This window comes from Psammomys obesus, unplaced genomic scaffold, assembly GCF_907164565.1.
Source record: "Psammomys obesus unplaced genomic scaffold, mPsaObe1.curated_primary_1811, whole genome shotgun sequence".
NCBI lineage: Eukaryota > Metazoa > Chordata > Mammalia > Rodentia > Muridae > Psammomys > Psammomys obesus.
Genome location: NW_026593286.1, coordinates 29,834,394 through 29,848,861, shown reverse-complemented (window position 1 = coordinate 29,848,861; position 14,468 = coordinate 29,834,394). Strand labels below are relative to the sequence as shown.

Sequence of the window (14,468 nt, the reverse complement as noted above, 5' to 3'; positions counted from 1 at the left end):
CATACTTAAGTACACAGCACTCAGTTTTGTCAGGGCTCAGCGCCTTCCATAAAACATCCAGTAGTATCCTACTACTGGCAACTCTACGGTACTGTTTTCAATGATTTGATTTGACGAGGCAGTGTTTCGGGAAATCAAGGAATTCGGTACGTTGTTGGGAACAACTAAACCCTTGATTCTCTTGCCTCCATCTCCTGAGCGCTGGGATTACAATGTGTGCCCGCCACCAGGTTCTGGGCAACTCTGTGCATACTAGAAAAGCATTCTTTCTCCTCCGCAGCCTCCCGCTTTCAGTTTTACATAGACGAAAACAGACCTTGGAAAATTCAAGGAATTTACTGCAAATCAGAGTTAACAGCCAGAAGTCCCTACCCAACGGCTGCCACCGTGGCTAACGTCTTTAATCCCAGCGTGTGGGAAGACAGAGTCTGGCAGATCTCCGTTAGTTCGAGGCCAACCAGGTCCTCATAGTTCCAAGCTAGCCAGAGATAAGCAGTGAGATCCTGCCACAAAACAAAACCCAACCACGTTTACTGGACTGCTTTCGAGAAACAAGGACCTAACGGTGCTTCTTCAGCCACGCGGCTGATCAGACCGGCTTGGATCGTGAATCTAACCCGAAGGGAGGCAAGAGACGACTTGGTGCAAGCGGTCCTTTACCGGACCGGGGCGGGAGACAGGCCTGGAGCTTTCCGCGCGGCCCGCGGAGCAGCCTCCGGGGCCCTGCGGGGGCGACGCCCACCGCGGGCGGGGCGGGGCGGGGCGGGCGGGCGCTCCCATTCGCCGGCCGCCCGAGGCCGCCTCCCTCCTCCGCGCCGCCGCCGGCCTAGCTCAGGGCCCGGGACCGCGCGGCCGGAAGCATGCTGGACTTCGCCATCTTCGCCGTGACGTTCCTGCTCGCGCTGGTGGGAGCCGTGCTGTACCTCTACCCGGTAAACGCCGCCTGGGGCCTCAGGGTGCGCCTGCGCCGCACGGACCCCGCGGGCAGCGCGCTGGGGTCGCGTCCCGTGACGCCGCCCCGTGCGCACGCGCGCTCTGCGACCCACGTCGGTCCTGGGCGGCGACTCAGAGCCCCGGGCTGGGGTCCCTGCCGGGTCCCGCGCGCCCGGCGCCCGGGCGCCAGTTTTCTGAGGCGGCGCTGAGTTACTTTGGGTGGCTTTCGACTCCCTCAAACTCCAATCCCGCTGGCCACCGCATCAAGAGAAAAACAGCTTCCGTCTTTGCCTAGCAGACCGTTGGGATGCGCGAGGCAACTGCTTCCCCGTCTCCCCCAAAACGTTGTCCACCTGTCCTTTTCAGAGGGGAAGCTCTCAGAACTCCCGAGTTAGTGGTTAAGGGAACTTTTTTAAAATTAAGTGTAGTTTTCTTTATTTTATAATGTGTACAATGTTCTGGCTGCATGTATGTCTGAACGCCAGAAGCAGGTACCAGATTTCACTATAGATGGTCGTGAGCCATCATGTGGTTGCTGGGAATTGAACTCAGGACCTCTGGAAGAGCAATCAGTGCTTTTAATCTCTCCAGCCCCCTAAGGAAACTTTCTTTTTTGTTAACTTTTATTAATTACACTTTATTCACTTTGTTTCCCCCCAAAACTCCTCCCTCCTCCCCTGCTAATCCCACTTTCCCTCCCCCTTCTTCACGAATGCCCCTCCCCCAGTCCACTGATAGGGGAGGTCCTCCTCTCCTTCCTTCTGATCCTAGTCTATCAGATCACATCAGGAGTGGCTGCATTGTCATCTTCTGTGGCCTGGTAAGGTTGCTCCCCCCTCAGGGGGAGGTGATCAAAGAGCAGGCCAATCAGATTATGTCAGAGGCAGTCCCACTTCCCATTACTATGGAACCCACTTGGACACTGAACTGCCATGGGCTACATCTGTGCAGGAGTTCTAGGTTATCTCCATGCATGGTACTTGGTTGGAGTATGAGTCTCTGGAAAGACCCTTGTGTTCAAATTTTTTGGTTCTGTTGCTCTCCTTGTGGGGTTCCTGTCCTCTCCAGATTTTATTATTTCCCACTTCTTTCATAAGATTCCATGCACTCTGCCCAACAGTTGGCCATAAGCCTCAGCATCTGCTTTGATAGTCTGCAGGGCAGAGCCTAAGGAAACTTTCTTAAAGCATATTATACAGCCGGGTGCTGTGTACACTCTGACTGCAGCACTGGCAAGGTGGATGGGATGGACACCCAAAGCCCATCCTGCGTCAAATCCTGTCAAAAAAAAAAAAAAAAAAAAGAAATACAAAATGGTAGTGAGCAGCCCCCCTGATAGATGACTGGTGATGGAGATACCCCTTAGAAGTGTCCTGAAGACATGGCTCAGAGGTTAAGAACACTGGCTGTTCAATTCCCAGCAACCACTTGGTGGCTCACAACCACCTCTATGAGATCTGGTGCCCTCTTCCGTTGCTCAGGCAGAACACTGCTATACATAGTAAAGAAGTGTTCTGTTCAGAGCTAGTGGATGGATTAGAAAGAAAGCATTGATGTGAAGAAGGTGAGAGTTCAGGCCTTCCAGGAGTGGGAGAACAAACCATTGCAGCAAGCTAGATCCATGTGTCTGGAGTGGATGTAAATCCAGACAGGGAGCGGGCAGGCTCTTTTCTCCTGGAGGGTTTCAGTAGGTGGCAATTTTAGTTCTAAGAAAAACTGGGAATGCTGTGTCAGGCTTGTAATCTTACTAGCACTTAGGAGGTGGAGGCAGGAGAGTTCAAGGTTTTCCTCCAGTAACAGACCCAGCCTGGATCCCACGAGCCCTTGTCTTATATTTTATCTACTAAAAGAAGATGGGGTTTCTTTAGTAATATGCGGGAATATATTTTGAGTTTATTCCTTTTACGTAAAAGCAGAATCTTTGAGTCAAGGAGTTTTCAGATTTAAAAGAGAATTTTAATTTGAGGGCTGGACACGTCTAATCCCCGGGCACTCAGGGAGCTCCAGTCGGGGGAGCTTGAGCTTGGTTGGAGCCATCTTGGGCAATGTAGCAAGACCGCACTTGAAATCAATCCTAATGGTATTAGGGAAGTCTTATGAGAATCATTCTGGCTACCATGTTAAGAATGGACGGTAATTATGGGCCTGGGGCAGGGGTGGGAACAGAGAGAGCATTATTTTGGTAAGAGTTGGTGTGGGTTTGGACATTGGTGAGAACTACAGCATCCTGAATTTAAAGCCTAGATATAAAACATGAGCCTAAGAGAAGCTGGAAGAAAAACACTTTTTTTTTTTTTTTTTTTTTTTGGCCTGGTAGATGGAAGAATTCGACACCAGGGGAAAGTGGGGATTTTGTTTAGTTTTTATTTTGGTGGAGGTTTCTTAGAGATCAGTCGTTTGGGTTTACTTAAGTCACGTTTGAGATGTTTGTTAGACATCCAAGCCAGACAGTTATCTAATCAAGTACACAAATCTTGAGTTTTAAGGTAAAAGATGAGGCCGGAGGTAGTTTAGGGACTGCCAGTGTATATATTATATTTAAGCTACAAAACTTGTTCCAGTCTCCTGGGAAACTTAGATATATGAGAGATGAGGTCTGTTGTTGATTATTAAAGTTTAATATTGATTTTAGTTAAACAGAGGTTATTCCTAAACCAGATGTATACCCAAATCACCACACAGAAATTAGGATTTATTTAATTAACATAGAGCAAAATGCTGGGCAATAGTTACTCCATCCTAGACCTCCAAGCCTACATAGTTTCCTACCATTCAGATTTCCCACATTATACTTGCTTTTAGCCATATCTTAGGTCCAGCTCATCTCTCCTGGTGGTTCCAAGTCCTCCTGCTGATCTTTCCTCTCCTTTCCTCCCACTTGCTTCTTTTTCCTCCTTTCTGGACCAGGTTGTCCCACCCTATTCTTTCCATTGCTCAGCATTGGCTGGTTGTTTTATTGACAATACAGAGAACAAATGGGTGGAATGTTTACACAAACTTGAGACAGGTGATGCTTAGAATAAGAATAATGCAGTGTAGGGATTGAAGCCAGATAGTGGGAAAAATCAGCATTTGAATGAACAAGGGTAAATTGTATACATTCCATAAGAACATTATACCAACCTAGGTCCAAGGACTAAGCCCTGAATTCTCCAATTAGTATAGAGGCAGAAGAGGGGAATTGGGGTAGGGGAGGAGGGGACTGCACAGAATTCTGGGGAGGAACAGTCAGGCCAAAGAAAGGCAGAGAATAATCAACCAAGTTAAATGTGGCAAAATATGATGAGGAAGCTCAGGCATGAGAATTTAGTAATATTGGCAATCCAAGATGAGCAGCTCCAGTGGATGACAGGGGTGATGACCTGGCTGGTGGGTATCGAAAGACAATAAGTATGCATAATTCTTTAGAGTTTCGCCCCATCTCCTAATAATTCATTTGGTCCTTAATGAGTGGTTTGTATCCCCCAGTGACACTGTTGAAAAACCTGAGTTGTCTATGTGTTGGTCTTGCCCCCTGAACGTGAGGGGAGTGATCTGATGGAGCGCTCACTGTCTGTGCACTGTCTAGCTGTAGGTCTCTCTGTGTACCTGTTCCCTTTTACTTCAGAAGGAAGCTTGACTGATGATGGCTGAGCAAGGGTATGAGTATAGCAGAATGCTGTTAGTCATCTTATTGTTTTGCTCCTTTAGCAGAACAGCAGTGTTTGATTTCTCCTAGCACCCCGGCCTATCTAGTCTCAGGTTCTTCACCAGTGTTGGGAACGGGTTCCATCTCATGGAGTGGGCCTTAAATACAATCAGATATTGGTTGGTTGCGCCCACAAGCTTTGTGCCACTATTGCACTAGCACAATTTGCATGCAGGACAAACATTGCAGATCGAAGGGTTTGTAGCTGGGTTGGTGTTTACCTTTCTTCTACCTTCCTGTGACTACCTTCCTGTGCCCTGAACACTAGTCAGTAGGTGTGAAGGCTCAAGGTAGACACCAGCTCGACTTTTCCACATTCGGTGAGTTGTGTCAGTGATGTCTTCAGCAATGGGGACTTACCATTAATTTGTGGTGAGAATCCAATAGCTTTGGCAGTAGCCTGGGTTGTCTGGGGGGTCCTGCAGGACCCCTTTGGCCAGCAAGTCAATCAGGTGTAACCTATTCCTGGCACTGGAAACTTCATTTGGTGACGAGAGATATCCAGCTAGGACTCTGCTTCCTGTTACTTTGAGGTTTTAGATCATCTTCCTGTGTGTATATATATCAGGAAGCTTCTACTGCGTCTCTATATGACTAGCCAGAAGGGGGTGGGTCCACGGGAAGAGCAAGGCCGGGTGCCATGCCAGCAGGATCTCACGGACCCCTGGGAACTGGGGCAGAGAAGAAGGGGAGGCAGGTGGGCTGCTGTGGAGCCGGGGTTAAGACTACGAGGTTGGAACTGGAGGACAAGAATGGTGCAAGGCGAACAATGTCTGGGAAACATGGAGACAGGAGAGGCTTCATCAAATGACAGTGGTCTGTATTATCAGGTCTGCAGGCCCAGGAACCAGCGTCTGAATAACACAAGGATAATCTTTAGACAGCGCACAGCAACGTCACTCCGTCAGAGTAGTTTTTTAAAAATTGACAGTGGAAGACTATGAAAGCAATTTTTCTACGCCAAGAGCCTATTTTGTTTTATATAGAAATGAGCCCTTGGATTCAGCTGAATTGGAAAGTTGTTGTTTAAGGTCCCGGATGTCTTGTTTAAACATTTAGGGCTTCTTGGATATGTGACAATTCACTACACACTACAGTAAGCTGCTTTGTTTCGTTTTTTCCATTTAGGCTTCCCGACAAGCTTCAGGAATTCCTGGGATTACACCAACTGAAGAAAAGTAAGGGTTTTTTGTTTGTTTGTGTCGTTCGTTTGTTTTGTTTGTTTTTTGATGATGCTGGGGACAGAACCCAAGGCCTCAGGAGTGGTAAGCAAGTACTGTGCTCTGAACTACAGCCTCAGCCCTAAACTATATTTTTAAATTACTCATTTTATTTAAAGTTTTGTACTTCCACTTCATCTCTAGGAGTACACCCTAACCTTCCTAAAGAAATGGGAGGAAGACCCGGGCCTGGTGACACACATCTGTGAAAAGCTGAAAATAAGACAGAAGTAAGATAGAAAAAGGAAACAAACGTCTAAGCTAATCTTAGGGTTTCTTGAGGCTGTAAACGTGCCGGAGGCTGCTGGGGAGGGGCGAGCTAGTGACCAGCTGGGTAGTTCTCCTGGACTATGCCATATGTTCCTTATGTGGTTTTCAAGGTGTCTTGAGTTCTCAAAATCCTCAGAAAATCCATCTCTAAACATAATCACAGAGAGTGGGGCAGTGAATATAACCTAGTTTGGGGTTTTTCGGTCATTTAAATTTTTTGAACCTTTGCCTTTCATCTGTTGACAGTTAACTCAGAAGTCAGCTTTGCCTTTCTGACTTGTCCAAGTCAAGTTGATTATATTACATGTCTGTCTTTCATCAGAGATGGTAATCTTCCAGACATTGTCAACAGTGGAAGTTTGCATGAGTTCCTGGTTAATTTGCATGAAAGATACGGGCCTGTGGTCTCTTTCTGGTTTGGCAGGCGTCTTGTGGTTAGCTTGGGCACCGCTGATGTACTGAAGCAGCATTTCAGCCCCAATAAGACTTGTAAGTACCATTTTCTTCCTCAGCTGACGCTTACCTCTGAAGACTAAATGTCCATAAAGAATGCTGTTGGATAGCAACAGCTGATGTTTCTCAGATGCTCTGTACTGTGTGTCAGGTGTGTGTTATAGTCTTGGTTATCTCAGTTAACGAGATGCAATGATGGAATCATTTTTATCTTTACTTACAAATAGTCACAATGCAATCCTATGTTGAATTACATCAGAGTTCTTTTGAGGGAACCTGAGAAAATAGTTCTGGAGTACATCTGGAAGGGTTAACATACATGAGCAGCTAGGAAAAGCTTGAGGAATATTAGTGAGAGAAATAGCTGTGCTGTTACATAGCACAGCACAGAACACGGGACTGCAGTAAAGACTTAGCCGGTGCTGGAATGAGGCCGATGGAGTGGGAGTCAGTACTTACGAGGTGAACAAGCACCCAGGAGAAACAGCATTTTTATAACAGGATAAAGGCTGCGGCTGCTTCTGAGAAAACTGAGTAACTGTTTAGAAAAAAAAAATCATTCCTTGCCTTATTCATTGTATCAAAATACATTTCAGGGCTAGGGGAGGACTCAGTTGGCCAAGGTCTGGATGCACAGACGGTTCTGTGCTCGACCCCAGATTCCACACAGAAAGCCAGGTACGGCAGCACACTCTTGTGTCCCAGAACTGGAGGGTAGCAATCGGCAGGGCTCATTGGCCAGGCGGTCCAGTCAGATCAGCAAGGTCCTGTATTGTTACAGCGAATGGGATTTAGGATGGATTTTCCTTCCTTTCTATCTTTCTGTGTCCTTTGAATTGTTTTTAGTGATGTGTGTGCATGTAAATCATAAAGCTACTAAAGGAATAGAAAGAGAAGAGAATCTGACATCAGCTGATTTTATTAACTAACACTTGCAAACAACACGCAGTAGTATCCATTTTGCTTTAAAATTAGTGTGGGGAGCCGGGGTTGTGGCTCAGGGGGAAAGAGCACTTCCAAAAGACACAGGTTCGGTTGCCAGTGCATACATGGAGGCTCACAACTGCCTGTAGCTACGGTCCTACAAGATGCAGCGCTATCTTCTGGCCTCTGCATGCATGGGGTACACAGACATGCTTGTAGGCAAAACACCCAGACAGGAAAAAGAAAACAAATACTAAAAAACATTATAGTCACGTCCAAAGTGATTGTATGCAGGTAAAATGAAGCACAATGGAGTTCTGAGTCAGGACGGTTCTGCCCATTTTCACTGACGCTTGAACCGGTCAGATTTACCAAAGATTGTTAACAGTGTTATGGAGAGATTGCCATGCCCTCTGCTCTTCCCCTTTACCTCCCTGACCTCTCTTTTCCTTTGAATACTTTTTGCTTTGAAATGAGTATTTTAACATAGAAATCTGAATCTGTCTGTTTCAGCGGACCCATTTGAAACCATGTTGAAGTCCTTATTAGGGTATCAGTCTGGTGGTGGGAGTGTGAGTGAAAACCACATGAGGAGGAAACTCTATGGAAAGGCTGTGTCGGCTGCTCTGCAGAGTAACTTTCCTCTCCTGCTGACGGTAAGGAAGGAAGCGCGTGGTCTGGGGATGCGGGGGGCCACAGCAGTCTTCACAGAGTGCAGACACAGTGTTCACAGAGTGTAGACAACAGTCTTCACAGAGTTCAGACACGATGTTCACAGAGTGTCCGGACACTATCAGTATGCCTTACGTTTGCCACTCTTCTCTTACTAATTTTCTTTTTTTCTGGGGGGTGGGGTGGCGGGGAGAGGTTTCTCTGTATAGCCCTGGCTGTCCTGGCTTTGACCAGGCTGGCCTCGAACTCACAGAGACCCACCTGCCTCTGCCTCCCCGGTTGCTGGGATCACAGGCATGCACCTCCTCTGCACCACCACCCCCAGCTTCTTACCTGTTTTCTTAAGCTGACTTTTAGAAGGTTTTATTATTATTATTATTATTTGTAATTATAGGTAGGTAGGTATGTCTGCATGTGGGTATAAGCGCTTAAATCTGGAAGCCACAGGCTACAGATCCCCTGGCAGTGGAATTATAGGCTATAGTGGAAGTTTTGCTTTCTTTAAAAACTCAATGATGGGGGCTGGAGAGATGGCTCAGTGGTTAAGAGCAGTGTCTGCTATTCCTAAACGACCCAGGTTCAATTCCCAGCAGCTCACAACTGTCTGTAAGGCCCATTCCAAGGGATCTGACACCTTCACACAAAAAATAAATGGATAAAAATATTAAAAAAAAAAACCTCAGTTACATTATATAAATGTTTTTATTTTAATTCCAAGTGTGGGAGATGTTACTGCCTTAGTTTATCCACAATTTATCCAATTGCCTCATACAGGGTGTGGTCTTTGCCAGCTGCTTTCACTTCCCTTTCGTGTGTGTGTGTGTGTGTGTGTGTTATGGAATTAGACATGAGATTCTAGAGGGCTTCTCTACCCCAGCTAGTTCCCAAATAATCAAGATCTTTTAGATTAATAAAAGCTTTAAAGTACCACAGGGCAGATCTCAACCCTCTAAGTATTTTGCTATTTCCTAGCTACACATCCCAAGTTTCTTGCCATAATTGTTCCATCAGGCCAGCCCCATGGCCATGTGCTCATGGTCCACACTGCCCCCTGGTGACTTCCTTCTCTCCGCTTCCTTTCCTGTTTCTTTTTTCTCCTCATGGCCCGCATCTGACCCCAAGCCTGGGAACCTAAGCCCTGCCTGCCTCTCTTCTGCCCAGTTACAAGCTCCTAGCTAATTTTATTAACCAGCCAACCCTAAATTGTGGAGCCCATGAGAATGTGCTAGTTTGGATAGCAATCAGATCTTGGGGGTCAGTATTTATCATTAGAATACATAATACCAGACCAACCCCCAACATGTGTGTGTGTGTGTGTATGTGTATCTGTGTATATGTCTGTGTGTGTGTGGTGTGAGTGGTATGTGTGCATATGTGTGGATGTATAAAGTTGGTCCTAGGTGTCTTCCTTGATTAGGTAGGGGCTCTCACTGAAGCTAAAATTCATGACTTGGCTAGTCTAGCTAAGTTGTTTCAGAGATTGCCTGTCTTTGCCTCTTGAGTGCTGGGATTAAAGGTGTCCCACCGTTTATGGGGGTGCTGGGCTTCCAAACTACATCCCCATTCTTTATCTACTGACCATCTTCCTGGCCCTCAGGCCAGACTCTCTTTTTTTTTTTTTCTTTAGATTTATTTATTTATTATTTATACAGTACTGCTCCTGCATGTGTGCTTACACACCAGCAGAGGGCACCAGCTCTCACTATAGATGGTTGTGAGCCACCATGTGGTCCCTGGGAATTGAACTCAGGACCTCTGGAAAAGCAGCCAGTGCTCTTAACCTCAGAGCCCTCTCTCCAGCCCCAGGCCATGCGTGTAAGCCAGTGTTGAGCACAAATGAAAAGAGTGCAGGTTATTGGGGCTCTCCTTGGACATGCTGAGTCTGGGGACAGGAACCCTGCATCTTCAGGAAGTTCTGCAGGAAGTGTACAGCTGAGTACAGCACTCACCTGCACTGTAGTCACTTTTTGTCGCTGTGGAAAGTCCCTGGGAGAGCACTTTGAAGGAGGCGGAATGTGTTTTGATTGATGGTTTTGAGGCTCTGGTGGCTGGTTCCACTGCCCTTTGGCCTATGGAGAAGGGAAAGCATGGTGAAGGAAAGCTGCTGACCTGCTGGCATCCAAGAAGCAGAGGTGGGGCAAATGCACCTTCACAGACACACCCAGTTGGTCCTGACCTCCCAGTAGCCCATGAATATTAACTTACCAGTGGATTAGCCCATTAATAAATTCGGTGCTTCGTGATCCACTCTCAACACTGCCCTGCACATGACCCTTCTGGGGGCACATTTCATATTCCAGGCAAAGTGCAAACATTTCCTTTTGGTCCTGAAAGGCTCTTAGCCGAGCTGCGAGTGTTACGGGGCAGTTTTCTGTCGTCCATCATCCTTGCCCACTCCTGCCGGCCACGCCAACCCTGTGCTCGCTGCATGAGTCCAAAGCACGTCAGCTCCCCACTTCCTCATGCCTTGCCGGCAAACCCACCCATCATAGCACTTTTTCTTTTTCTTAAGTAAGTCTCAAGGAGGGCTTTTGTTCCCCCCCCCACCCCCCCGCCTGGGGTGCTGGTATTAATTCAAAGTCCTAAAACGTAGGCAAGTGTTCTGTTGCCCAGCCCTAAACATTCTCCCTTCCAGCCAGGGTTACTCTTCTCACCTTTCACCTGTTAAAATAATTCATCAGTGTAACATGTAATTGTTACAGAAAACACAGAACCTGACTGCATAAGTAAATCATGAATTAATATGTATATTTATGTATTATTTGGAATCGTAGAAAGGCTGAGTTTGGTGCTAGTCTGGACCGTTTGTGGAGGCCCTGTCTCAGAAAAGTAAATGATAAGTCGTAAGTGAATAGGTGTCTTTAAGTGATCAGTCACCAAGGAAGCACTGAGCGTCCGTTAGAGCCTCCGCTGCTGGCAGAAGCTTCCTTACTGTCAGGCAGGAGAGCACCAGTCACAGCCTTAGAGCAAGTCACATTCTACAGATCACCACAGCAAACCGTTTGGCGTCTTAGTGTCTTTGGTCCAGATCTGAGTGGAGTGGCCTGATGACTGAGTCTTCCCGACTTCATGCTCTGTACTGTGGCTCCTCCCCGTCCTGACCATGGCCTGAGTCTCCACTTGAATTCTGTCAGGGTCCTTTCTCTCTTTTGTATTCCTATGCTGCTTTTTTTCATGTCTTTTGGGCTATTTTTTTTAAAGATTTATTCATTCATTTATTTATTTAGTGATGAGTGCTCTGTCTGCATGTATACCTGCACACCAGAAGAGGGCACCAGATCTCATTACAGATGGTTGTGAGCCACCATGTGTTGCTGGGAATTAAACTCAGGACCTCTAGAAGAGCAGCCAGTACTCTTAACCACTGAGCCATCTCTCCAGCCCTGGGCTATGTTTTGATGAAACAAGTTCTGGATTTTAGAATATATGAAGTCACCTAACTGATAGAATAGTACAAATACTAGTAGCCAAACATTTTGAATTCATTAGTTATATTAGCTCATTGGTGACTATATAGGTAGATGTTATTATTTCCCCATTTTACAGATGAACAGACCAAGTAGTCTGTCCAGGGTCATCCAACTAATCAACCACAGGAAAAGGTTTGCCATCAGGCCATCTGCGACCAGACAGCTCATGTCGCACCCGCAAGGCTCTGTTGCCTCTTTGTAGCCTGGCCCTCCCCTCATGTAGTTTTGCTTGGATAATTTTAGTATACTCTTTAGGACTACAGTTACGGTCCCAATGCAAGGCAAATTAAAAGTCACTTCTTTGAAATAATAATAATTGCTGGGCATAGTGGCTCACACCTTTAATCCCATCACCCGGTTATTCAGAGGCAGACGGATGTCTGTGAGTGTGAGGACAGCCAGGTCTACAGAGCCAGTTCCAGAACAGCCAGGGCCGCACAGACACACTGTGTCAGAAAACAAAAACAAAATGAAGCGTTAGTAATTTCATGGTAATTATTACCTAATTAGTTTTGAAAGAAATTTTGTATTTTTTCCGAGTCGCTCATCTACATTCCAGAATTCAGTTGTTGAGGCTGAGGCATGGTGGTGCGTGCAGTCCTCACACGGGGTGGTCTGAGGTCAGTCTGGACTACACGACAGAGTGTTTCTTTCTTTCTTTTTGACAGGATGTCTATAAAGCTTTGGTTGTCCTTGAACTTGTTATGTAGAGCAGGCTGGCTTCAGACTTGTGGTACCATGCCTGGCTGACATTGTTTCAACAAACAAACAAATTCTGAATCCTATCTATTAAACTATAATCCTTCCTCTAGGTATAACTTGAGGCTAATTTTTCTGTCTACAGTTATGTTAGTTGAAACTACCATAGTATTTTAGTTTGATTATTTTGAAGATGCCTGTAAGCCGTCGTATCCTGATTTAGGATGCGTGATAAAGCCAGTAGCACATGTGCCTGGGATTTGACAGTTCATGCATCATATCCATGCGATTTACTTAAGTAAGGAAAGCTGGTAACAGAATATCGCAGCATGGGCAGACCCCTGTGTCTCCATCATTGCAATCAGTCGACAGCTGTCTTCCTGTTAATGTATATTGATCACACGTGACAGAGTTTGAGGAGCGATTTAACAGATGTCTTAGGAAAGGAAACCTTTGTCTTAGATTTGGACGTTTCTGCTGGTACTAAGTCAGTGTGCCATACTGAGCATGAAACGAGGCTGACTAGGATTCTCACCTGAGTTAGCCGGCATTCACACACCAAAAGGTTTCATTTAATCCCGGACATGGACTCGTTATGCTTGCCTGCAGAACAGACAAAATGCTGGGTGACTCAGTTACACTCTGTGCATTATTTTGATGGGCCTTTCCACAGGGTAACCTAAGACTATCCTGCACATCAGATATTTACATTATGATTCATAACAGTAGCAAAATTACAGCTAGTAAGTAGTAGTAAAAATAACTGTATGGTTGGGGAGTCAGCACAACATGAGGAGCTATATTAAAGGGTCGCAGGCAGCATCAGGAAGGGTGAGGACCACTGGGGAGAGGTGTGAACGAGCAGCTCACAGCCCAGCTCGTGATATAAGCAACTTAAATAGTTAAAGGAATGAGCGTGCACCACACAGAGGCAAACAAAGTCAGACGAAGTCGTGCTGAGATTTTTTCTTTTTTTTGGACTAAGAAGTTTTGACGTTATAGGACACAGTGCTGTTAGAAGCATGAGGCTCGGGAATTAGGGTGCTGCTGAGGGAATGAGCTGATACATGGCTCCTGGAGGCAGCTGAGCAAAGAAGCACAACACATTACTCGTTCATCCAGCTCTTCCAGATGTACTCAGAGGAGCATCCAGAGGTTACCCCCACCTACTGTGGCAAAAATCGAAAGGGCCTTAAACGTTCAGCAGTAGATTAATGATAGTCAATCGATACAGCAGCTTAGAACGGAATCATTCAGAAGGGTAGCAGAGGTATTTATTCATTGTTGATGCTGGGAGCTGGTCTTAAGTATGAGGCTGGAATGTAGTGTTTACCCAGAATGCACAAGGCCACAGGCTTGATAAATATATATATATTTGCTGTGTAGTCCTAGCTGGCCTGGAATTCAACATCTACACGTTAGCTCTGGGTGCATCTGTGAGACAGATGCCAGATGCCAGAGCTGGTTAATGCCTGTGAAAGTGGCTGTCACTCAAGTTGTTGAGGGCCTGATGATGTCAAACTCACAGAGATATGCCTGCCCAGCCTCTGCTGGGATTAAAGGCACGCACCACCGCTGCTCAGCATCTTCTCTTAAAAAAAAAAATTGTGCGTGTACTGATTGGTATTTTGCCTGCAAGTGTGTCTGTGTGAGGGTGTCGGGTCCCATGTAACTAGAGTTACAGACAGCTGGGAGCTGCCATGTAGGTGCTGGGAATTGAACCCACATCCTCTGGAAGAGCAGCCCATCTCTGCTGAGCCACCTGTGCTGAGCCATCTCTCCAGTTCTCCCTCTTTTCCTAATAATGCTCCTGTCAGGCTCTGGCATGAAGGCTCCCGTAGCTTCATGGAATGAAGAGGAATGCCCTCCTCTGTGCTCTCAAAGACTATTTAGCGGTGGCGTTGCCCTTAGCTATTCTGGTGGAGGGTAGTAGGCTCACGTGGCCTTAATTTGCATTTCCCTAATACGAGGCTGGTCATCCCTCACCTGTTTACCTGTGTTGTGTGAGGTTTTATTTTGGGCTTTGTTGAATACACATTGGTTTTGCTGGAAGTCCAGATAAACATGTGTATGAAGAAATGTTAAACTTTTCTGTTGGCAGAAGTCAAAATAATTTATATAGATTAAAATACCTTACTT

General features: G+C 46.2%; 1 protein-coding gene across 1 annotated transcript in view; it reads left to right on the top strand.

Annotated features, from left to right (window-relative positions):
* Positions 1-799: 799 nt before the first annotated feature.
* LOC129684002 (cytochrome P450 20A1) overlaps positions 800-14,468 on the top strand; it is a 37,733-nt gene continuing 24,064 nt past the window's right edge. The window contains exons 1-4 of the mRNA XM_055617064.1: positions 800-932; positions 5,750-5,799; positions 6,434-6,600; positions 8,002-8,144. Of these exons, the coding sequence (XP_055473039.1) occupies positions 861-932; positions 5,750-5,799; positions 6,434-6,600; positions 8,002-8,144 (432 nt within the window). The 5' untranslated portion in view covers positions 800-860. The remainder of the gene's footprint in view (positions 933-5,749; positions 5,800-6,433; positions 6,601-8,001; positions 8,145-14,468) is intronic.